The 26,157-nt window shown below is 38.2% G+C and overlaps 2 protein-coding genes across 2 annotated transcripts in view; one reads left to right on the top strand and one right to left on the bottom strand.

Moving 5' to 3' along the window:
• The window catches only part of Slc25a12 (solute carrier family 25 member 12), a 205,610-nt gene that overhangs the window by 130,248 nt on the left and 49,205 nt on the right, over nucleotides 1-26,157 (bottom strand). The window lies entirely within an intron of this gene.
• Hat1 (histone acetyltransferase 1) overlaps nucleotides 4,283-26,157 on the top strand; it is a 59,820-nt gene continuing 37,945 nt past the window's right edge. The window contains exons 1-2 of the mRNA XM_004857672.4: nucleotides 4,283-4,471; nucleotides 7,932-8,036. Of these exons, the coding sequence (XP_004857729.2) occupies nucleotides 4,366-4,471; nucleotides 7,932-8,036 (211 nt within the window). The 5' untranslated portion in view covers nucleotides 4,283-4,365. The remainder of the gene's footprint in view (nucleotides 4,472-7,931; nucleotides 8,037-26,157) is intronic.

Genomic DNA, 26,157 nt, shown 5'->3' on the forward strand with positions numbered 1-26,157 from the left:
CTTCCAGAGATGTAGCACAGTGGTACAGTGCCTGCCTGGCAAGCATGGGGCCCTGAGTTCGATTCCCGGTACCAAAAAAATAAAAATAAAAAAGACTCTCCTGTAACTATTTGTGGTATATTGATGTCATACTAAGCAATGCCCAAACCCAGTGATGGCAAACCTTTTCGAGGTTTCAATATAACAAACCACCCACTGCAGCATGCACGCCGTGGGTTAGCCATCACTGCCCTAACCTCTTCTCCCACTCCACTGGAAAATATAAATGAATAATATAGCATTCAAAAATATAAGATTCTGGGCCAGGGATTTAGCTCAGTGGTTTCACCACCTGCTGTGCAAGCGCAAGGACCCGAGTTCGATCCCCAGTACCAAAATATATATAAGATTCATCAAAGGATGATCCTTTCACATCACATCTATTTGTTCTTACCTGTCACATAATAATTTAGGTAAGTTTTATCTACTTCTAATAAATGGATAAGGTGATGAAATGTAAAACATACTACTCAGCTATGGTGCTGCATGCCTGGGAAGCTGAAGCAGGAGGATTGCAAGTTCCAGCCCAGTCAGGGAAAATTAATAAGACCCTGTTTCAAAACGAAAAATGAAAAAGGCCTGGGGATGATATAGTTCAGTGCGAAGACTGTGGGTTCAAACCTCAGTACTGCAAAAAGAAAAGTTTGAAAGTCCATTTGCAAAGGAAAAAATAGCAAAGCTCTTCAAATGAAAGAAAATACAATTATTTAGCTGAGCAGGATTTCTTCCTATCCAAGGACAAATGCAGCTATGCAGCCATAGTTGTGTGAAAAAATTTCTTTCTGGTCCTTCTTGTGATTCTTATGTAAAACAAAATGTTATAATTGTTTGTTGATAATTTTAAATGTTTTAGGAATCTTTTGAGAATACTCATTAATTTTTCAAATGAAAGTTTTCATTAATCCAAGTATTAATTTACAATCAAGAAAATATTACTTTTTTGAAGTAGTAGTAGTAGGGATTAAACTCAGGGACTTTGCATTGAGCTATATCCCCAGCCCTTTTTATTTTTTATTTTGAGATAGGGTCTAACTAAGTCATGAAATTGACAGGCTGGACTTAAATTTGCAATCCACCTGCCTCAACCTCCCAGAGTGTTGAGATTACAGGCATTTTGGGATTATACACCAAGGGAATATTACATTTTAAAAAGTTACAATCATATTTTTAAATAAAATTTGATAAAGGAGACTTTGTAATCCAATATCACAGCAAGTACGTAATCCTGATAAATAGAAGCTGTTCTTAAGGACAATCAGAAGAGGGACATAAAGAAATATAAAAGTGGCCCTAAGAAGAAAGGATATGGATATAGGCAATCTCTTCCTGATATAGGAGTCAGGGTGCGGCAAACTGGCTGGGAAAATGAGCGGGATCTGTCAATTTCAAGATCCCAGGGCAAGATACGTAGAACTTTTGGGGAGCTCCCATGAGATGTGGACAGCATAAAAGAAGACCGGATATCCCGAGAAGCTCATCCTTGTTTCCCAGATACAGTATGTATGTATGTATGTATGTATGTATGTGTGTATGTATTTATTTATTTATTTTGCTGTATGGGGATCAAACTCAGGACCTTGCGCTTGCAAGGCAGGCCGGCAGAACCACCGAGCTAATCCCTGGCCTGCGGTGCATACTTTTATTTTTGCTTTTACCTTCTTTTTCTCTTGTTCAGCCCAAATTTGCTCTACAGAGCTAGTTTCTCCCATACCCATTCACCCTTCACTTTTCAAATAAACTTTGGCACTGTTTTTGGGCTTGTCTTGTCCAATTCTTTATGCTAGGCAAGAAGGACCTAGAATACTTCCGATTGGGAGCCATTTGTAAAGAAATTACCTGATAATAGTACCAGGGATTGAATTCTTTCATGCAGAGCTACATCCCCAGCATGTAAAAATATATATTTTTTAAATTGACAAAACTTTATTACAACATTAAGTCATTATTTTATATCATTATAGCCTCCTGGAAGGAGTAAAGTTATTCTTAGAACAGATTCATTTGGGCCGTTTTGACTGAGTAACCACTATAATTAATAAGCAATAGAGCTTCAAAGAATTACAGTGTGCATTTTGTTTTTTTATATTTGAATAAGTTATACAAAGCCTTAGATATCCTTTAAGCTATGGAGAAAAATGATATGGCTTTTTTCCTGAATAAAATACACAAGATTTTCCTTGTCTTTCAAAAGTAAAAGGTTAATATGAAATATCTTTGACCACTTCGTAGTGTGCTAATTTAATTTTTGTTAATTTTCAGACACAATCTTGCTAGGTCACTAGTTCCCTGTGTAGGCTGCAACTTGTGATCCTCCTGCTACAGCCTCCCAGAGTGCTGGGACCACAGGTGTGCACCACATCTAGTAATACAGACAACCTTAAATATTAATATAGTCTATACAACAGTTAATCTGATTAAAATCCTTAGTAAATGTGAAAAGAATGTATTATCACTTCCAGTGAAAATTTGGAGACGAAGATAAAATAGTTGTAGCCTTGGAAGAGTTATCAATAAGGGGTAAATAAACTTGAGAGTAAAGAAGTTGATGATTCGTAATTAACCTAAGGAGGACAGAACAGAAAGGGAGGCAATCTTTTTGCAACAAGCAGGGCTATGTTGGTGAGTGAACACAGCAAGCCCAAGATATAGTAGGCCTCAATGAGGCCAACCAGGGAGAAGTGAGAAAAGAATAGAAAAGCCTATGTGGGGTGAAATGTGGTGCTGTTACAGGAAACAGCATGGGCTCATTCTTGTTTGTTGTGTGGAACCCTGGGGAAAGAGGAGGAAAGATGTTATATCCACTGTACCAATTACCCAAAATCTCTCCTGGACTCCACAGGTATATTCCCAATGGGAATCTAGGTTTGGGGAGACAGTAGCTTACATTTAGGGCCTGAATGTTTGGGTGCTTAAATTGATTAAATGGTACAAAAAGAGGTACCTAAAGAGGGGTAAATTTCTGATAGGCAATAGCTAGGTTTTCTTTCAATAAATGAATATGAATTAAATTTATTTGAGGAAATCTAGGGGAATTGACGATCTGAGCTTGTCTGCAAGTAAGCTCCAGTGTTCTAGAAAATTTTGTATTTTACCGGGGGAAAAAAGTTTACCCTGTCAAAAACTTATCTCCGGGAAACTGTGGCGCTTACCTATCTTAGGCCAAAGCTATTCCCTAGTGACATTTAGATAAACATTGAATAAGAGGGAGAGACTTGTGTTGCACTCATGCTGGTAGTAACGGGGTGAATGTGGATGATTTTTAGCCTCTTTGATTCTAATCACACACATGCCCAAAGATGTTTCAAAGCTAAGAAACTTGGTGGTTTCCATTTCCAAGAATCATGAAGTACTTGAACAAAAGTGGAAATTTAGACCCCGACACTGTGGCACATGCCTTTAATCCCAGCTACTTGGGAAGCTGAGGCAGAAGAATCCAAATTCCAGCCCTGCTAGGACAGTTTAGCAAGACACTGTCTCAAAAAATAAAAAGGGGTGGGAGTGTACATCAGTGGTAGAGCACTTGCCTAGCGTGCACAAGGTACTGGATCCAATCTCCAATACTCCAGGTAGTTCAAGCCACCAGGATTTCAGATATGTAAAACTAAATCACGGGTACTTGAGATATTGTTAAGTAACCATTTCAAGGAGCTAAATGGTTGCCCAGCAACCCTGAGATCGAAAGCAAAGAATCTAAATAGTACACCAGACTGTTAAATGCATAAAAGGAGCGCAAGGTTAGCATGTGCAAGGCACTGTATTCAATCTTCAGCACCAAAAATAAAAAGGAAACATGCCAAAATGTATTTATGGCAAAAGTAGAAACAAATATAGAAAATAAGTAAAATTTCTGTTGAATCCAAATCCTACATTTTAGGTAGGTAAAACTCCAGCTCAGGTGTAATTTTTAATTTTTTTTTTTTTTGTCGTCCTGGGGACCAACTCAGACCTGCTGCGCAAGCGCTACACCGCTGAGCTATGCTATTATAACCCCAGCCAGGGATCAAGTGTTCGCATCTACAGCTCGGCCAAGGGTAGTTTTCAACCAGTCTTCAGAATATTTCGGGAGTGAGGCGATGGAAAACAGCCGTAAGGTATCTGATTAACCAAATCCTCCCCAAAGAAGCTCTCCTCCGACCTGTGAGAGTCTCAACGTAATAGGTCCCACTAGCGGCCTCCTCCGCGTCAGGCCTTAGAACGGGCGACTGCGCTCGTGGTGGCTAGGCAACGGCCCGCGCCTTCTTCCCTGTGTTAGCCCCGCCTCTTGGGGCGCTTCCGCCACTGCGCGCCTTAGAACTCCCCCTTTCATTGGCTAACGTCACGCTGGGGATGGGCGGGGCAAAGGCGACAGGCAGTGCTGTCACTTCCGTCTCGGGTGCGCGCGGGTTGATTCGTCCTTCTTCGGCCGCGGAACCTCGCAGCTCGGAAATGGCGGGTAAGTTCCCGGGAAAAGTTTACCAAGGCGAGGAGGCTGGCAGATATGGGAAAGAACGCGGAGACGGCGGTGACAGTGCCCTCCTGGAACTTTCGGGCTCCCGCCTGGGTTCCAGAAGGCCTGCTTTGGCCGGGGAGCGTGAAACTCTGTGTCTAGCCGCTGGTCGCCGCGGTCCGCACCCCCGCCCCCATCTGCTCGGGGTTCTGCGCAGACTGGGAACGACCCGACCCCTGCCGAGGGCCGGGAGCCGAGGCAGAGCGTCTCGGTTTGGGTTTGGAAAGACACCTTGGGCCTGCTTTTCTTCCTGTTACTTTGGCTACCTCAGTTCTACCACATCTGGACCTGTCCGTCGTCCCCCCCCCCCCCCCCCCCCGCCTGCTGAATTTAAAGCTCACATTCTCCTCCAGGTCTCTGTCCACTGTCCACCGCAGACAACTTCGGAGCTGGCTCTTTGCAGCAGCCTCGGCCTGCGCTAGGACGGGATCTTGAGAGTCTGGAACTGTCTTGATCTCTTAACACTTTAGGGTTTCTAAAGGTTCCTAGGTGTCCTGTGAAAAAGACGACATTCGCGCACCTTTCCTTCATCTAAACTTCTCTTTTAGAGGACTTCTTAATATTCTGTTGTGTTCTACTTCGCGCTCTTTATTATCTTCAGCTTACAGCGTTTAATAACTTAAAACTGCTGTTATTTTGTACTTGTATTGAGACTGTTTTAATGTGCTTATTTTTTTCAAATTACATCTTTTGAAGTGATTGGATAGTTTCTTTTAATCATCCCCCCCCATGCCTTCGTAGTACTGTCACTGCACGTTAAACATTTCATTTTTATAAGTATGCTGGATAGATGAGCTATAATAGCACAACATCTACAGATGTTAAAGGAAGAAATGTTCTGTCAGAGACCTTGGGGTGTGCTGGTACCACAAAAGAAGGGAACGTACGTACTATATGTACATATTTCTAAAAATTACATCAAAATTCATATTATAGCTCCACCACTTAGTAGTTGGGTGTCTTTCGATTTATTTATTTATTTTTGTGGCCTCTTGGTTTGGGGGCTCAAACCCAGGGCCTCCACACTGAGCCACATCCCCAGACTTTAAAAAAATTTTTTTATGTTGAGACAGGATCTTACTAAGTCTTCCAGCCTTAGCTCAAACTTGTATCCTCCTCCTTCAGCCTCCCAGAGTACTGGAATTACAGGCATGCACCACCATACCATGCTACCTGCAGTTTTGTTAAGTAGTTATTTTATCAACTCAGTTTCATATTTAAAACCTCAGGTTTAGGAAGAAATGTGGTGGAGCCATGCCCTGTGTTCAGTCCCCAGTAAAAAAGAAAAAAAAAACAAAACAAAACCCACAAAACTGTGGGGATTAAGTTAATATATGATTTCACAGGGGCCGGGGATTTAGCTCAGTGGTTTCCCCCCTTGCTGCATAAGCGCAAGGACCTGAGTTTGATCCCCAGTACCAAAAAAAAAAAAAAAAAAAAAAAATACATATATATATATATATATATATATATATGCACACACACACACACATATATATATATACACATATATACGTGTATATATATACACGTATATATATATGATTTCACATACAGTTAGATTGTGTTGCTTAGGTTATACGTAAATTCCTTTGAGTAGGTTCTATAATGTTTATTTTGTAGATTAGGGCCAGAGAGTTTTAGTAATGTGCTAGTAATGTGCTTTCAGTAATGTGCTTAATAAATTCTAGTTCACAGAATAAGTAAGTAATGGTGAAGCCAGGAAAGCCTGGATTTGAATCCAGGAATTGTTTCCAAATCAATTAATCTATACTGTCTCAGACCTTACTGTTTTCTGTGTGTTTTAGCTACTTTTTGAAGTTTATGGCTTGTGTTCCTTTTCTACGTTCTGCTCATGAGGTGTGTGTCTTTTGTTTTTTGTTTTTTGAGATGAGATTTTGCTATATTGGCCAGGCTGGTCTAGAACTCATGGGCTGAAGTAAACCCCAACCCCCACCCCAGCCTCCTGAGTAGCTGAACTACAGGCCTATGACACCACTCCCAGCTGACCTTTTCCCTTAGTTTTTATGGTCATTTTGTCAGGAGATTTATTGTCATTTACCTGGAAGTGTCCTCTTGATAATGGTTTGTTCTGGTGTTACATGTTATATATATTGATAGATATCTACTATGTAATAAAACCATTTGGTTGTTTTAGTGGCCCAGATTTATGACTATGCATACATGGTAAAAAAAAAAAGTTTTTTTAATACACCAGAAAGCGTTTTCCTTCTTGCCCCTGTCCCTATTCTTCTCTTATCCTAACTAACCATGGTTACCAGTTATTCTTGTATTCTTTTTGAGGTAATCTATACATACGTTATCAGTTTTGGGGGTTTTTTTGGTACCAGGGATCGAACTCAGGACCTCACGCTTGCAAGGCAAGTAGCGGCATCACTGAGCTAAATTCCCAGCTCCATTATCAGTTTGTTTGTTTGTTTGTTTTTGGTACCAGGGATCAAACTTGGGACCTTGCTCTTTCGAGGCGTGCCGCAAAACCACTGAGCTAAATCCCTGGCCCTTTTTTTTTTAATAGCTATTTTACATCTCTCTGGGTAGAATTTGCCCAGTAATTAGAAATGAAGTGCTGTTGTAATTATGGAAGAACATTCTTGGTTTCTTATATCTGATAATAGAAAAAGTGACATCCTTTAGTGTTATTTTTTCATTTTAAAAATTATTTTTCATTTTCATTTTTTGGTACTGGGGATTGAACCCAGGGCCTCATGCATGCTAAGCACATGCTGTACTACTGAGCTACATCTTCAGCCCTATATTTCTCTTTCTTTTTGGTACCAGGGATCGAACTTGGGTCCTTGCGCTTGCGCAAAAGGCAGCGGAAACCACTGAGCTAAATCCCTGGCCCCCTATATTTCTTTTTTAAAGGGCTACTTAGGTGTATAAATCGTAGCAAGTAATTTGTGTCAGTATTAAATGTTTGACAACTCAGTAGTATATTAATTTTCATGCTTGTTTGTGTAAAGCATTCCTAGTCCATAAACTTCAAAGTTGTTTTTTGAATTCATTTACTGAGAAGTATGTAGAGAATGACTTTACTTTTATCTGTGGGCACATTTAAATTGTTCCACTTCTAGTAAGAACCTTACTTGTAGCTGGGCATGATGGCACACACCTGTAATGCCAGGACTCTGGGAGCCTAAGGCAGGAGGATTGCAAGTCAAGCCCAGCCCAGCAACAGCGAATTAGTGAGACCCTGTCTCAAAATGAAAACTAAAAAAAGGCTGGGGATGTAGTTCTGTTGGAAGGCCCTGGGTTAAATTCTCAGTACCACCAAAAAAACCCCAAAACAAAAACACTACTTGTTTTTATTTTTTAAAAACACTACCTGTATGTTGCACTGTTTAAATCATTTACAACCAAACATTTAAAAAATCTTTTCTCTTAGGATTTGGTGCTATGGAGAAATTTTTGGTAGAATATAAGAGTGCAGTAGAGAAGAAACTGGCAGAGTACAAATGTAACACCAACACAGCAATTGAACTAAAATTAGGTATGTATGCTATTTCTAAGTGATAATATGTGTGTATACTATGTTCATAAATCTTTTAAAATGTTAAGTAGAATTTTACATAAAAAGTTATTTTTGTAAATACAGTTTTCTGCATTCATCGAACACATTCAGATTTTATGCTGTCTTGATTTATGTCACAGAGTAGGTAGATATTTGAGAGATGGCAGAGTTTAACATGTTGGGAAAATGTGGCAAAAAGTCAAGTATTTGTGATCTTAGCTTCTTAAAAATATTTACCTTTACTTTTTTTGTATTTGGACAGAAATTTGAAAAAATTTTTTCCACATTTTTTTTATTAGTGGATATTGCTTCTGTAGATGAATAGGTTTCAGTTTGGCAGATTTGTGCATGCACATAACAAACTGATCACTTTCACTCCCCCATCACCTCCCTTGTCCTGCCCTCCCCACTAGTTTCACATCGTGGGAGGGTTCAATGAATGTAACACTTTCTTTCCTTTTTTTTTTTTTTTTTGGTACCGGGGATTGAACTTGGGACCTTGCGCTTATGAGGGGGTGGAACCACTGAGCTAAATCTCCGGCCCATGTAACACATTTTGATCATATCCACCCCCCCCCCACCCCCTGTTATGCCCTTAAACCCCTTCATGCTCCCCCTTATTCTTTTCCTCTTGTCTAATAAAAGTCTGCCATTTACTTTCTTGGCATCTTTTTTTAGATTACACACATTAGGGAGAATTTGTGATATTTATCTTTCTGTGTCTGGCTTATTTTATTTAACATGACAGTCTCAGGATCCATCCATTTTTATTCAAATGACAAAAGTTTGTTCTTTATGGCCAAATAATGTTCCTTTGTATATGCAAACCACATTTTATTTATCCATTCATCTGTTGATGGGCTCCTCGGTGGTTCCATATTTTGGCTGTTATGAATTGTGCTACAATAAACATGAGTGTGCAGGTATTCCTATATATGCTGTACTTTTACTTTTAAAAAGTATAGGCAAAAGCCTATAAAAGTAATAGACAATAACAAGTGTTGGTGAGGATATGGGATAAAAACTCATACAGTGCTGGTAGGAACATAAAATGATGAACCTACTTTAGAAAACAGTTTAGGAGATTTTTTAAAAAATTAAACATAGGCCCGGGGATTTAGCTCAGTGGTTCCAGCGGCTGCCTCACAAGCACAAGGTCCTGAGTTCAGTCCCCAGTACCAAAAAAACCCCCCAAAAACAAAAAAATTATACATAAATTAATTCTGTGAACTAGCACTTCCACTCCTAGGTATTTAGTTGTCCAAGAGAAATGAAAAAACTTATGTCTGTATAAAAACTTGTTTGTGAATATTCATACGAGCATTATTCACATTATTCACAGTAGTTAAAAAATGCAAACAGCCAAAAATTAGCTGGTAAATGGGTAGAGTATGGTATATATGATGGATTTTTTGGGGGGGCGCGGTGTACTGGGGATTAAATTTAGGCTCTTCATATTAGGCTACATCCTGACCTCTTTTTAAAATTTTAAGACAGTCTTGCTAAGTCACCTGGTTGGGCTCACACTTGTGATCCTTCTGCCTTAGCCTCCCAGAGTGCTGGGATTACAGGTGTGCACACCATGCCTGGCCAATGGTATACTATCTGACAATAAAAAAATGAAGTTCTGGGCTGGGGATTTAGCTCAGTGGTTCCACCACCTGTCCCGCAAGTACAAGGACCCGAGTTCGATCCCTGGTACAAAATAAAACCAAAAAAAATGAAGTTCTGATATCTGTCACAATTTGGATGAACCTCAGAAACAAGCTAAGTAAAAGGCAGACAACCACACTGCATTGTATGATTCTATTTGTATGAAGTGTTCAGAAAAGACAGATCCATAGAGACAAAGTAGAACAGTCATTCCCTGGAGCTGGAGCTAGGAACAGAGAATAACTACAAATAGGCAGGAAGTTTTTTGTGACGATAGAAATGTTTTAAAATAGATTGTGGCACAACTGAATGTTCTTTAATTGTATACTTAAGTGAAAAATATATGCTCATGAATCCTGGCTCTATTCCTTTCCATGTTTTGTTCTCTCATTTGTAAAGTGGAGTTAATAGTACTTCACAGTGGTTTTAAAGATTAAACATGAAGTTTAAATTAAACAGCTTGATTTATAGAAAATAGTACATGCTAGCTGATGTTATAGGAAACAGTGCAAACATAACAACAAAGGTGACAAAGAAGAGAACAATCTCCTGTATTCTCACTGCACAGAAAATACTGATCTAGATTTTCCTATGCATACATTAATTTATTTTCTAAAACTAGGAGTCTGTTGTACAGGCTGCTTTTCTGTAAGATTACAGTGTCTTGAATATTGTTCTTTATGATTGTATGTAGATCTATCTCTTGAATTATATGGATGACTATATCATAAGTATATCCTTTTGGAGATTTGTGGGGTTTTTTTTGCTATTAAAAATAATTTTTAATAATTTAATATCCATTTACATACCTTTATCCCCTTGTGTTTTGACCGAATGTATAAGTAGAAACTGAAATGCTAGGACAGAGTTTTTCAACTTCAACACTATTGACATTTTGGGTTGCATTTTTTTTGTTGTAGGGGGCTATTCTATGCATTGTATGATGCTTAACATCCTATTTCTAGTCTCTACTCAATTAGATACTAGTAACTCTTTATATATATATTGGCAGTACTGGGGATTGAACCTAGGACCTTTGCACTGAACTATATCCATAACCCTCCCTCTCCTTTTTATTTTGAGACAAAATCTTGCTAATTGTCCAAGCTGGACTATTAACTTGTGATCTTCTTGCCTCAGGACCCCCACCCCCACCCTGCACATGCTGGGATTGTAGTTATACACCACACCACTATGCATCCCAGTCTGCTTTGAATTTGTGATCATCGTGTCTCAGCATCCTGTCAGGATTACAGGCGTGTGCCACCATTTTACCAATTTTTAAGTACAGTTAGGTGGTGAAACAATGTGCTACCATCACTAGTTCACCAGTATTTCTAAAACTTTTTTTTTTTGGTACCGGGGATCGAATTCAGGTCCTTGCGCTTGCACAGCAAGGCAGCAAAACCACTGAGCAAAATCCCTGGCCCAATATTTCTAAAACTTTATCACTCCAAATAGAAAGTCTACCAGATAAGCAACAACTCCCCATCTGCCAACCTCTGGTATTCTTCAGATTTGAACTGGGGCTTGTATTTGTTTGTGGTGTCTGTTTTGGCTTCCTCAGACTGAAAGATTTATGTCTTTTCTTGACTTTCATGACCTTGACACTTTTAAAGATTATAGCCAAATTATTTTATATCATGTCCCTTACTTTGGGATTGTGTGATGTTTGCTTATTGTTTATTTTAGGTCATGTATCTTTTATAAGAATATTCCAAAAGTGGTGCTCTGATTTCATTGCACCATATCAGTTTTTCATCTAATGTCCATCTTTTATTTCCTATTTTATTTAATGGATTGTAACCTGTTCCTGTCACTCATTTGGTTCTCAAATTGTCACTGATTTAGCCAATGGGAACCCATTTCAGGGTGATTTCTTGCATCTTTTACATGTTTCTCTATTTGATTATTTCTTTGATTGTCTTGGAACTAGACAATTATTATCTCTGCCTAAACTCTAGAATCAATCATTTTTCTATGGAGCTTTGGTTTCTTTTAGTGCAAAGTGATATTTTGCAGCTAAAGTCTGGGTGCTAGGTGAGCTCATTGCCATTAATGTTACTTCTTATATTAATGAGAGCAGGCCATTTTAATAGAGCTTTGTTTTATCCCATTCAGTCCTTACTCCTGGCATGGTGATTACTGTTCTAATTTTCTTCATGAATATTAGTTTTGCTTATTCTAGGACTCTTTTTCTTTCTTTTCTTCTTTTCTTTTCTTTTCTTTCTTTTCTTTTCCTTCCTGTCTGTCAGTCTGTCTGTCTTTCTTTCTTTCTTTTGGTGCTGGGAGTTGAACACATACCTGATAACTACATGATTTATCCTTAACCTACGCCCCAACTGTGTTCTAAAAGTTTTAATATGTTTTATGATTGAGCAGAATGTTCTTTTGATGATATAATATTATTAACTATCAATTTGTTTCTTTTTAATTATATCTTCAGTTTCATTCGCTGATATTGGTTTATTTAGAATTATATCTTCTTGATTCAGTTTTGGTAATCTAGGAATCTGTCCATTCTGTATTTTTCATCTTATTAGAATACAGGTTCTCGAAGTAGGTATTGATGATCCTGTGCATTTCTGCAGGATCTGTCATGATTTCACCCATTTCATTCCTAATTGTATGGATTTGAGTCTTTCCTTTTTTTGATAAGATTGGCTAAGGGTTTATCAATTTTATTTAATCTTTCAAAGAACAACTGCCTGGGGATTTTTAGCTCAGTGGTTTCGCTGCCTGCTGTGTAAGTGCAAGGACCGGAGTTTGATCCCCAGTACCAAAAAAAAAAAAAAAAAATCAAAGAACCACCTCTATGACTCACTGATTCTTTGTATTGTTGTTTCAGTCTCCATTGCATTAATTTCTGCTCTGATTTTTATAATTTCCTCCCTTGTACAAATTTTGAGCTTGATTTGCTCTTTTTCTAGAAGCGTGAGGTTCATCATTAGGTTGTTTATTTGAGCCTGCTCTGTTTTCCTGATAGGAGTATTCACCACCATAAATTTCCTCATAGAGCTGCTTTCATTGCATCCCATAAGTTCTGGTATGTTACATTGGCATTATCTTTTTTTTTTTTTTTTTTTGGTACTGGGGATCAAACTCTGGACCTTGCGCTTGTGAGGCAGGTGGTGGAACCACTGAGCTAAACCTCTGGCCCCTTTTTTTGACTCTTAATCAGTCTTGGCTTGAAATCAACTTTGTCTGCAAATGGAATACCTACCACTGCTTTTTTCCAGGTTCCTGTCACATGGAATATTGTTTTCCATCCTTGACTTTCAGTCTGTGAATTTGTTTTTGAATTAAATGTGTGTTTTGTATGCAGTATATTGTTGGATCCTGCTTCTTAATCCATTCTGCCAGTCTCTTTCTTTTGACTGGTGAATTGAGACCATTAATATTGATGGTTATAACTGATAATATATTGTCTTATCTCTGTCATGTTATTTTCCTGTATTTGGCTTCTTTCTTTCCTTTTCTGTTTAATTTCTTGTCTTGCCCAGTGAATTCATTCTGTTGGGGTTCATGGAGTTGTAATCCTTGTTGTCTCTTTCTAGAAAACACTTTGGAGTGCTGGTTTGGAGGTCATGAGTTTCTTCAGATGTTCTTTGTCATGGAAGTATCTTAATTTCTCCATCAATTTTGAAAGGTAGTTTTGCAGGGTAAATCAGTTTGGGTTGAGGTTGTTTTCCTTTAGGCCTTGAAATACTTCACTCTAAGCTCTCCTTGATTTGAAGGTTTGTGTTGAGAAGTCTTTTGTGATTCTGATGGGCTTTCCTTTGGAGGTGATTTATTTCTTTTCTCTAACAGCTTTGAATATTCTGTCCTTGTGTTGAATTTTTGGAATCTTGACTATTATATATCTTGGTGTGGGGTTTTTTTTATCATGGCTAATTGGAGTTCTATATTAACTGTATGTCGGATTCTTTTTTCTGTTTGGGAAGTTTTTCTGCCATTACTTCTTGTGAATAGGTTTCTTATGTCATTTGTGGTAACTCCTGCTTTTTCATCGACTCTTTTCAGTCTTATATTATTCTTCTTTGCATCATCTAGCAGCTGCTTGATTGATTTCTTGAGGTTCTTTGCTGTTTTTAAGAAATCTTTCTTTTTATGATCACTAACTGCAATCTTGTCTTCTATATCTGATATTCCGTCCTCACTGGCTCATTCTGCTGCGTATTCTTTCAGTGGAGTTTTTAATCTCCTGGATATCTGTTTGAATCTGTTTCATGGATTCTGTATCTGCTCTAGAGTCACTAAGCATGTCTTTCATTCTGATCACCATCTCTGTAGTTATCTGAGAAATTATTTCTGCTTTGATTTTTTTCTAGAGCCTTGTTCATCTGCTTTGTTACTTATACTGTTACCACTTCCGAGAGTCCAGGTGGGTGGCTTTCAGATTGTTCATCTCATTGCCCACTGGCTTTGCCTTTGATGAGCTGGAAGTCCGGGGGGGGGGGGGTTGCATCTTGTTTAGGTGACTTCTCATTTTCTTTTTCTTTTTTTTTTCAAGTTTTAATTCCTATGTTGATGCTTGTAAATTGCTTATGACATGTAGCTTTATTGCCAGTGTTCAGAACCCTTAGGAAATGACTGCTTCTCAGAGTTGTCTTCCAGGTGTAGTTGGCTTTTGGGTTTTCAATCTCTTGCAAGATCCTACCTCTTCAATTTATTGGGAATGAGAAGTTTCTGCCTACTTGGCCCAGCTGCTGGTTCTATGGCACTGGCCTATAGTTGTTGTTTTTTTTAAGACTTTTAGGCTCTTCCAGTCTTGGTATACCAAGAAGAATAACTGTTTAGCACAATTATGTCACCTTGTCTAAAGTAGTACAGTCAGCCATAACAATAGCATCAAATACAGGCTAGAAAATGACAGACTGTGGTAACTTAATTTGCCACTTTTAACCATATGAACTAGATTTGTGGTTATATAACAAAATCAAAACCGAACCAGCAAATTGTATTTAATAGATAAGTCCTTGATATGGCAATTTTTACCCTTATGGGAGAAGATTTAAAAGAGATGCGGTTGGGTGGGGGGAGAAGTAGAGAAATAGAAGAGGAAGAGATTAGAAGGCTGGAGGACCAAGGAAGATCATACAGACTTTGGGAAACTGGTGAAGAAGACAAGAGGGAAAGAGAAAGCAAGAAATAAGAACAGAACAACAGTAACAAAAAAATGAGAAACTATGTTCAAACAATCAAGAAAAAACAAGAATCAGAAAAGAGGAAAAAAGAAAAGGAAAAGAAGGAAAAAAAGTCTAATTCAAGGTGTGTTTCTATTGTCACTGGTAGACAAAAGTCTAGAACTGAATTGATTAATCCCAGCAAGCCAGCTGTAGTTTTACGGTATGGTAGTGGATAATCCCATCTGGCTTGAAGCTTTAGTTTCACTGAAGATCAAACTGGTTTCTAGCTGTAAGGTTGGAACTGGATTTTTTGAGTCTGCAACAGTCCATGTGCCTCCTTCTAGCTTGAACTCAGCTCCCTGATCTCCCGCTGACTTGAACTCAGCACCCTCACTGAGATATTGGGAGCCACTAGATAGAGTTGGCTCATAGTTGTTCTGAGTTCTGAGCTCAGTTGGCTCCTCTCCAAGATGGCTACTGGCCAACACCCTCTCCTGTGTGATGTCTGAACCCGAATAACTTACCAGCCACTGTGGTCTGCTGTATCCAATGTTCTGTCCAACTGATGTGTTTCTCCATGGAGGCCTCTGTGGTCGCCAGTAGTTACTGTGGGTCTGCAGGCTTGACCTGCTGTTCCCATGCCGTGAGTTCAGGCTCTGGGAGAAAGCGCTTCTGATCTCCCTCTTTATTAAAATGGCTCTCTTTGCTTTTCCTGTGAACTTCAGTTCTTGCTTTAGATTCTTCCTGGGTCCCTTAGACCCACTTCCCTCCTACTCCTCTTCATACTGCTCTATTCAGTTTGTTTCTGTTTATTGCAGAATATTATTCCATTATTAGAAACACCATTATTCACCAGTTAATAGATATTTGAGTTGTTTTTAGTTTTTGTGAGTAACAGCCAAAAATGTTCTTGTAGGAGTCTTCTGTGGATATACAAGTTTATTTTGGGTAAATTCTTAGGAGTGAATTTAGAGGGTCACAGGGTAGTTGTGTGTTTAACTTCATAAGATACTTGCCAGATTGATTTTTTCAAAGTACTTTTATACTCCCACCAACAATGTATTAGAATTCTGGTTACTCCACACCCTTGCAACATTTGGTGTTGTCAGTGTTTAAAATATGAGGCATCCTGGTAGATGTATAATGCTATTTTATGGTTTTAATTTGCCTTTCCCTGATGACTAATGTTATTAAACATTTTTTCTGTAATTATTAACCATTTGTATATCTGTCTTTGAATCTCCTTTTTAATTCTCTTTCTGTCTCTCTCCCTCCCCCTCTCCCAGTCTCTTCCCTTCTCTTCCCCTTTCCCTCTCACTCCTGCCCTCCTCTTTCCCTCCCCTTGGTCTTGCTTTCAAACTTAACATTTTCTGACTTTATGAGTATTGGAAATCCTTGTGTTGTAGAAGCAAAGCAAAGCCTTGTAAATCCTTATAGAGGAGGGCCAGGGATTTAGCTCAGCGGCACCATGCCTGCCTTGCAAGCGCAAGGTCCCGAGTTCAATCCCCGGTACCACCCCACCCCCGCAAAATCCTTATAGGGGAAAATCCAGCCTTTTGCTGCAGGGTAGCCATTTATGAAAAGGAGAGTTGGAATGAATGTGTCTGATTCAGGAGACTCAGCACACAACCAAGTATAGGCATCTATAATTGCCATGACTTTCCACTATCCTGTCTTGCTCTGCCTTCTATTTTTTTTTTTTTTGTATATCCTTTTATTGGTACATTTTAGGTGGACAACATAATGACGTTCATCACTGGAGATACGCACCTTTACATACTCTCTTGGTTCTTATTTTTTCCCTCTTCCTCTACCATCTTCAACCCCTCCATCCCTCTCTATTTAAAAAGACTTTGTTTCCTTTTTTCATTTTCTCATATTCCATTCCCTTCTTTCCTTTCCCTTACCCCTCCAACTTCCCCTTCCCCTTTGCCTCTTTTCTTCCTATTTCACATTATCTATTATACCTTTTAGTCCTTATTTACACTTTCAGTTTCTCACACTAGAGAAACTATTCTGTATTTACACATGTGTGTCCTGTTTATTTCACTTAAGAGTATCACCTCAATGTGCATCCATTTAGCAATAAATGTCTCTAATTTCTCGTTTTTGATGGCTGAGTAGTACTCCATTTTATAAAAAAAACCCCACATTTTCTTTATCCAGTCTCCAGTTGATGGGCATTTGGGCTGTTTCCAAGTTTTAGTTACTACAAACTGTGCTGCTATGAATATCATGCACATATATCATATATCACTGTGGGATGATTCTTTTCATCCTTTGGGGAATATACCCAGCAGGAGAATAGCTAGGTCAAATGGGACTTCCAGTCCTAGTTCTTTGAGGTATCCATACTGATTTCCACAGTGGTTCCACCAGTCTACACTCCTATCTGCAGTGGAGCAGTGTTCCTCTTTCCCAACAGCCCCACCAGCATTTGTTATTGTTTGATTTCATGATACCAGCCATTCTTTGTGGGGCGAGGTGGAATCTCAGCATTGTTTTCATTTGCACCTCTCAGATGACCAGTGATGTTGAATGTGTTTTCATATGTTTATTTGCCATGTCTACTTCTTTGTGTGAGAAATGTCTGTTCATTTCAGATGCCTGTTTTTGGATTGGGTCTTTAAATTTGGGGGGTCTGATTTTTTTAAGTTCTTTATAGATTTGAGATAGTAGACCTTTGTCTGAGGGATCACTGGTGAAAATTGTTTCCCACATTGTGGGTTGTCTCTTCACACTGCTGGTGGTTTCTCTTGCTGTGCAGAAGCTTTTTAGTAAGAAAAGATCCCACTTGTTGATTGTGCTAGTTCACTGGCAACTCAGGTTTTGTTCATAAAGTCTTTTCCTACCTCGATGTCTTCAAGAGTTCTAACTAACCTCTGTTCCAACTAGTTCAGCATTTCTGTTTTAATATTTAGATCTTTAATCCATTTAGATTTTAGTTTAGTGCATGGTGAGAGATATAGGTCTAGTTTTAGTCTTTGGCAAGTTGAAACCCAATTTTTCCAACACCATTTATTAAAGAGGCTATCTTTCCTCCAGTGAGGGTGTTTGGCTCCATTGTCAAAGATGAGGTGGCTGCGTGTGTCTGGAGTTGTTTCTGCATCTTCTAATCTGTTCTACTGGTCCTCAGGTCTGTTTCTTTGCCAGTACCATGCTGTTTTTATCACAGTAGCTTTGTAGTATAGTTTCAAGTTGGGGGTTGTAATACTCCCTGCCATGTCTCTGTTACCTAGACCTGCTTTTGCTATTTGGGGTCTCTTGTTCCAAATGAATTTTTGGATTGTTTTCTCAAGGTCCATGAAGTATGCTGCTGGGATTTCAATTGGGATTGCATTGAATCTATATAGCAATTTTGGAAGTATGGCCATTTTCACTATGTTGATCCTTCCTACCCAGGAGCAAGGGATGTTCATTTTCTGATAACCTCTTCAGTCTTTTTTCAAAGCGCTATAGTTTTCAGAGAAGAGGTCTTTGATTTCTTTTGTTAGGTTGATTCCTAGGTATTTCAGGTTTTTGGATGCTATTGTGAAAGGAATTGTTTGCCCTATTTCTCAGTGAGTCTGTTGGTTGTGTAGAGGAAAGCTATTGGTTTTTGTGTGTTGACCTTGTATCCAGCTAGCTTACTGAATTTGGTTATTAGGTCTAGAAGACTTTTGGTGGAGTTCTTGTGGTCTTATATAGAGAGTCTCATGTCATTTGCAAATAATGACAATTTGACTTCTTCATTTCCTGTCTTTATTCCTTTTATTTCTTTCTGTTGTCTAATTGCTGTGGCTAATGTTTCCAAAACTATATTGAACAGGAGTGGGTGACAGTGGACATCCTTGTCTTGTTTCTGATTTTAGTGTGAAGGATTTCAGTTTTTGGCCATTTAGTATGATATTGGCTGTTGGTTTTTCTTAGATGGCTTTTATCAGATTGAGGTAGAGACCATCTATTCCAATTTTTTGTAGGGTTTTTATCATAAATGCATGTTGGATTTTGTCAAATGCTTTTTCTGCATCTATTGAGATGATCATATGGTTTTTGTCCTTGGCTCTATTGATATAATGTATTACATTGATTGATTTGCGAATGTTGAACCATCCGTGAATCCCTGGGATGAATCCCACTTGATCAGGGAGTATGATCTTCTTGATGATCTTCTGCATTGTTTGCCAGTATCTTAGTAAGGATTTTTGCATCTATGTACATTAGTGAGATTGGCCTATAGTTCTCTTTCTCGGTTGGGTCTTTCTCTGCTTTGGGGATCAAGGTAATGCTTGCTTCCAGGAATGAATTCAGGAGTATTGCTTCCCTTTTAATTTCATTGAAGAATTTAAAGAGTAGTGGCAGTAGTTGCTCTCTAAATGTCTTGTAGAATTCAGTGGTGAAGCTATCAGGACCTGGGCTTTTCTTGCTTGGTAAGTTTTTAGTTTTGTTTTCAATTTCATTGATATTTGGTTGTTTAGAATTTTTAGGTCTTCTTCATGTAACTTTGGTAATTCATACGTGTCTAGGAATCTATCCATTTCTTCTGTGTTTTCCATCTTACTGGCGAATAGGTTCTCGAAGTAGGTATTGATGATCCTCTGGAATTCTGCTGAGTCTGTTGTAATTTCACCCTTTTCATTCCTAATTGCATGGATTTGGGCCTTTTCTTTCCTTTTTCTGAGAAGCTTTGCTAAGGGTTTGTCAATTTTGTTGATTCTTTCGAAGAACCAACTCTTGGCTTCATTGATTTTTTTGTATTGTTCTCTTAGTCACCATTGCATTGATTTCTGCCCTGAGCCTTATAATTTCCTCCTTTCTGTGGGCTTTGGGTTTGTCCTGCTCTTCTTTTTCTAGAAGCTTGAGGTTCAGCATCAGGTTGTTTAATTGGGCTCGTTCTGTTTTCCTAATATGAGTATTCACTGCTAAAAATTTCCCTCATAATACTGCTTTCATTGTGTCCCATAGATTCCAATATGTTGTGTTATCATTGTCATTTAATTGAAGGAACTGTCTGATTTCTTTAATTTCCTCTGTGACTCATTGGTTATTCAGAAGTGTGTTGTTTAATTTCCATGTGTTTATGAAATTTTTGTGGTTTCCTTTGCTATTGATCTCCAATTTCATCGCTGTGTGGTGTGATAATATACAGGGGATAATGTCAGTTCCTTTGCACTTATTTAAACATGTTCTCTGAACAAGTATGTGGTCTGTTTTGGAGAACGACCCATGTGCAGCTGAAAAGAATGTGTATTATTCTGATTTTGTGGGGTGCAGCACTCTGTAAACATCTGTTAAGTTCATTTGTTCAAGAGTTTGAGTTCTAGTATTTCGTTGCTTGTTTTTTGTCTAGTTGATCTATCTCTTTGTGACAGTGGAGTATTGAGGTCCCCCACTACTATAGTATTAGTGCTTATATGGTTTTTCATGTCCATTAGTATTTGTTTTCTATAGTTGAGTGCACTAGTATTTGGTGCATAGATATTTATGATTGTCATCTCTTCCTCTTTTATTGTTCCCTTTTCAAGGATATAGTGTCCTTCTTTGTCTCTCTTAATCAGTTTGGGTTTGAAATCCACTTGATCTGCAAAGAGGATAGCTACTCTTGCTTTTTTTTGGGTTCCTGTCCCATGGAGTATTGTTTTCCACCCTTTAACTTTCGGGCTATGAGTTTCACTTTGAATTAAGTATGTTTCTTGTATGTAGCATATTGTTGGATCTTGCTTCTTGACCCATTCTGCCAGTCTTTTTCTTTTGATTGATGAGTTGAGACCATTAACATTGATGGTTATAACTGATGTGTATTGACTTATCATTGTCATGACTTTTTGTTTGATTCTCCTCCTTTGCTTTTAATTTCTTGTCATGCCTGATGGATTCATTCTGCTGGGCTTCCTGGGGTTGTGATCCTCATTGTCTTTTCCTAGGATTTTGTCTAAAATGTTTTGGAGTGCTGGTTTGGTATTCATGAAGTTCCTAAGGTGCTCTTTGTCATGAAAGTATCTTATTTCACCATCAATTTTGAAAGATAGTTTGCAGGGTACATCAATCAGCGTTGGAGGCTGTTTTCCTTTAGGGCTTGAAATACATCACTCCAATCTCTTCTTGCCTTGAGGGTTTGCATTGAGAAGTCTGCTGTGATTTTGATGGGCTTTCCTTTGTTTGTGATTTGTTTCTTTCTCTAACTGCTTGTAGAATTTTGTTCTTCTGTTGGGTTTCTGGAATCTTAACAATTACATGCTTATGTGTAGATTTTTTTTGATCAAGGCTAGTTGCAGTCCTATATGCCTTTCTTACCTGTATGTCAAGTTCTTTTCCCCTGCTTGGAAAGTTTTCTATCATCACTTCTGTGAAGAGTTTTTTTATGTCATCTGCACTCCTGTTTCTTCATTGACTCCAATCAGTCTTATGTTATTCTTCTTTGCATCATCTACCAGCTGCTGGATTGATTTCTTGTGGTCCCTTACAATTTTAAAGCAATTTTCCTTTTCCTGGTCACTAATTGCAATCTTATCTTCCATATCTGAAATTCTGTCCTCACATTGGCTCGTTCTGCTGCATAGACTTTCAATGGAGGGGTTTTTTTGGGGTTTTTTTTTGGTACTGGGGACCGAACTCGGGTCTTGCAATTGCGAGGCAAGCAGCAGAACCACTGAGCTAAATCCCCAGCCCTCAATGGAGTTTTTAATCTCCTGGAAATCTGTTTACATCTGTTTTATGGATTCAGTTTGTTTCCTATGTTTGGATTCCATCATGTTCCTCAGCTCCTGCCTTCTCATTTTCAAATTGGAGTGTTTCTCTTTTTGTTGTGATTTGTAGGTGTTAAACATATATTCTGGATGAGTCCTTTGTGCATATTTTCCTCAGTTTGTGGCCTGCCTATTCATAATCAAATCACAATGTCTTGATGAGCAAAAGTTTTTAATTTTGATAAAATTAAATATATTATTTTTCATAATATATTAATCCATAAAATTTATGTTAGTATTTTCCAGTTCCTGTCTAAAATATTTGTCTGCCAAGGAGGTCATGAAGATCTTGTCTGTTTTTTTCTGAAAGCTTTGTAGTTTTAGCTTTTTATAATTAGGTCTATGATACATCTCACATTTTTTTTTTTTTGGTACTGGAGATCGAACTCGGATCCTTGTGCTTGTGAGGCAGGCACTGGAACCACTGAGCTAAATCCCCAGCCCCCAAATCTCACATTATTTTTCATGACAGTGTAAGGAAGAGTATCTGTTGTTCCATGTGGATAGACTTTTGTTCAGGTACACACATGCTACGTGTGTGTGTGTGTGTGTGTGTGTGGTACCAGGGATTGAATGCAGGATCTTGTGCTTGCCAGGCAGACACAGTGCCACTGAGCTACATCCCTGGCCCGACCCAGAACTTTTTATTTGGAAATTAACAAGCTTATTCTAAAACATGGAGGCCAGGGATGTAGCTCAGTGGCACCGTGCCTGCCTCACAAGTCCAAGGTCCTGAGTTTGATCCCTGGTACTGCAAAAAAAAAAAAAAAAAAAGTTCTGGGTTGATTGAGATTACATTGATTCTCTAAGATATATCTAGAAGAGTATATTCTGTATTTAATAGTAATATATTCAGTTCTATATTTAATAATAATAGTGAATCTTCTAATCCATGGACATGGATTAGATATCTTAGTTCTGCAGATGTTTTAAGTTTTCAGTCTTGCAGGTGTTTTGTTAAAATTTATCCCGGAGTAAATTTTTTGTTTTAATCCTTTTGTTGAAAATAGTGTAGTTTTAAAATTTCAGTTGTTATGTGAGTGTGTATACATAATGAAAGTGTGTGTTATTCTTTTGTGTTCTACAACTTTATTAAATTACTTACTATAGTAAATTTTTGTTTTATGTGGTACTGGGGATTGGACCTTGGGTCTTCATACTGAGGTATATCCCAGCCCTTTATTTATTTATTTATATATTAATTAGTACCTTTTAGGCATACAATACATTTACATTTATCATTGGGTGTTTGTACCTGAACATGATGTATCTTAATTCTTATTTTTTTCCCCATTACCTATGCGCCCTTCACCCCCACCGCCCTTCCCTATTTACATAGACTTTGTTTCCATTTTTTTTTTTTCTTTCTCATAATTTTTCCTTTCCTTTCTTCCCTCTCCCTTTCCCTTTCCCCTCCTGCCACCCCTCCACCTTTGGACCTTTTCCTATTTCAAATTATCAATTATTCATTTTAATCATTTTCATCCTTATTTACACTTTCAGTTTCTCACAGTAGAGATACTATTGGTATTTACACATGTGTGTCCTATTTATTTCACTTAAGTGTATGGCCTCAATATGCATCGATTTAGCTATAAATGACTCTAGTTTCTCATTCTTTATGGCTGAGTAATAACTCCATTTTATAAAAAAACCACATTTTCTTTATCCAGTTTCCAGTTGATGGGCACTTGGGCTGTTTCCAATCCTTAGCTATTACACATTGTGCTGCTATAAACATAGGTGCACATATATCGCTGTGGTATGATTCTTTTAATTTGGGGGGGAAGATACCCAGTAGGGGAATAGCTGGGTCAAATGGGACCTCTAGTCCTGGTTCTTTGAGGTATCTGCATACGGATTTCCACAGTGGTTGAACCAGTCTGCACTCCCACCAACAATGGAGAAGGGTTCCTTTCTCTCTACACCCCCGCCAGTATTTGTTATTGGTTGATTTCTTGATAGCAGCCATTCTTTGTGGGGTGAGGTGGAATCTCAGTGTTGTTTTCATCTGCATCTCTTGAATGACCAGTGATGTTGAACATTTTTTCATATATTTATTTGCTGTTTTTACTTCTTTATCTGAGAAATGTCTATTCATTTCGGATGCCCATTTTTGAATTGGGTCTTTGAATTTGGGGGGGTCTGATTTTTTTCAATTCTTTATATATTCTAGATAGTAGACCTTTGTCTGAGGTACAGCTGCTAAAAATTTCTTCCCATATTGTAGGTTGTCTCTTAGCCCTGTTGGTAGTTTCTCTTGCAGTGCAGAAGCTTTTTAATAAGATGAAGTCCCAGTTGTTGATTCTTTGTGCTAGTTCCCGTGCTACTGAAGTTTTGTTCATAAAGTCTTTTCCTATGCCAATGTCATTGAGAGGTCTACCTAACTTATCTTCCAGCAAGTTTACTGTTTCTGTCTTGATATTTAGCTCTTGAATCCACTTCGATCTTAGTTTAGTGCACAGTGATAGGTATGGGTCTAGTTTTAATCTTTGGCAGGTTGAAATCCAGTTTTTCCAACACCATTTATTGAACAGGCTGTCTTCTTTCCAATGAGGGCTATTGGCTCCTTTGTCAAAGATGAGGTGGCTGAGTATGTCTGGAGTTGTTTCTACATCTTCTAATCTATTCCACTGATCCTCGGGTCTGTTTCTTTGCCAGTACCATGCTGTTTTTATCACAGTAGTTTTGTAGAATAGTTTCAAGTTGGGGATTGTGATACCCCCAGCCATGTCTCTGTTGCCCAGAATTGCTTTTGCTATTCTACGTTTATTCTGGTTCCAAATGAATGTTTGGATTGTTTTATCTAGTTCTGTGAAGTATATTGTTGGAATTTCAATCGGTATTGCATTAAATCTATGTAGTAGTTTTGGAAGTATGGCCATTTTCACTATATAGATTCTTCCTAACCAGGAACAAGGGATATCTTTCCATATTCTTATATCCTCTTCAATCTCCTTCTTCAGAGTGCTGTAGTTTTCATTGTAGAGGTCTTTTGCTTCCTTTGTTAGGTTGATTCCTAGATATTTCATTTTTTTAGATGCTATTGTAAAAGGAATTACTTCCCAAATTTCTCTCTCAATGAGTCTGCTATTTGTGTATAAGGCTATTGTCTTTTGAGTGTTGACCTTATATCCAGCTACTCTACTGAATCTGTCAATTAGGTCTAGAAGTCTTTTGGTGGAGTTTGTTGGGTCTTCTATGTAAAGTATCATATCATCAGCAAACAATGACAGTTTCACTTCTCCCTTTCCTATCCTTATTCCTTTTCTTTCTCTTGTCCTACTGCTATCAGCCCTTTATTTTTTAAAATTTTGAGGGGCTGGGGATTTAGTTCAGTGTTTTCACCACCTGCAGTGCAAGTGCAAGGACCCTAGTTTGATCCCCAGTACCAAAATAAAAACTTTTTGAGAATGTAATCACTATGTATTGCAAATGCATACTAATAACATTTTTTTTAAAACAAAATTTTAAATTTTGAGACAGGGTCTTGCTAGGCTGCAAGTTTCCCTGGGTTTGGATTGCATTTGGGATCCCCATGCCTCAGACTACTGATATTATAGGCATTAGCTATCACATGTAGATCCTTTTTTTGTTATTTTGAGGTAGGGTCTTGCTAAGTTGCCCAGGCAGGCCTTGAACTTATGATCTTCCTGTCTCAGCCTCCTGAGTAACTGAGATTGCAGGCATGTGCACCATTTTAAAAAAATGTAGATTCTTTATTATTTTCTGTTAACATAATCACCTATTAATGAAGATCATTTTAGTTCTTGTCTGTATCCCTTCTATTTCATTTTTCTGCACATAATAACTAGCTTGGCCTTGTATCACAATGTTGAATGGAAATGATGGAGTAGACATTTTCACCTTATTCTCAATTTAAATAGGAAAATACTGAACTTTTCACCATTAAGTATGGTGTTAGCTACAGATTTTTCTTATGTGTTGTTTATCAGGTTGAGGACGTTCGCTTCTATTTCTAATTTGGTAAGAGTTTTTATCGTGAATAACTGTTACATGCTAATGTATTTTCTCTCACTTGGGATAATACGATTTTTTCCTTTAATTTTGATGATGTGAATTGAATGTTATTTAGTTATTAAATTTTGCGTGCCAGTGTATTATCTTTTTCTGCTTTGCTAGATGTGGCTTAGTAATATTCCAGTAAGAATTTTTACCTCTATGTTCATAGAAATCAGTGGTTTCTTTACTTATAGGTCTTTGTTCAATTTTGGTAACAAAGTTTTGCTGGTGTCATAAAATGAGTAACTGTTCTCCTTTGGAAGAGTTTATATAAGATTGATATTATTCCTTGTATAAATGTTTTATAGAATTCTCCAGTGAGGCTTTATGTGTCTTTAGTATTCTTTGTCAGGATTTTGTTTTGTGTTTTTTTTTTTGTTCCAGGGATCAAACTCGGGACCTTGCCCTTGTGAGGCAGGTGCTGGAACCACGGAGCTAAATTCCCGGCCCTTCTTTGTCAGGTTTTTGGGGTTTTTTTGGTACCGGGGATCGAACTTGGGTCCTTGCACTTGCGCTGCAGGCGGCGAAACCACTGAGCCAGATCCCCGGCTTGTCAGGTCTTTAACCACA

This window comes from Heterocephalus glaber, unplaced genomic scaffold (genome assembly GCF_053883595.1).
Source record: "Heterocephalus glaber isolate CG9 unplaced genomic scaffold, H.glaber_assembly_v1.0 deba00000347, whole genome shotgun sequence".
Taxonomy (NCBI): Eukaryota; Metazoa; Chordata; class Mammalia; order Rodentia; family Bathyergidae; genus Heterocephalus; species Heterocephalus glaber.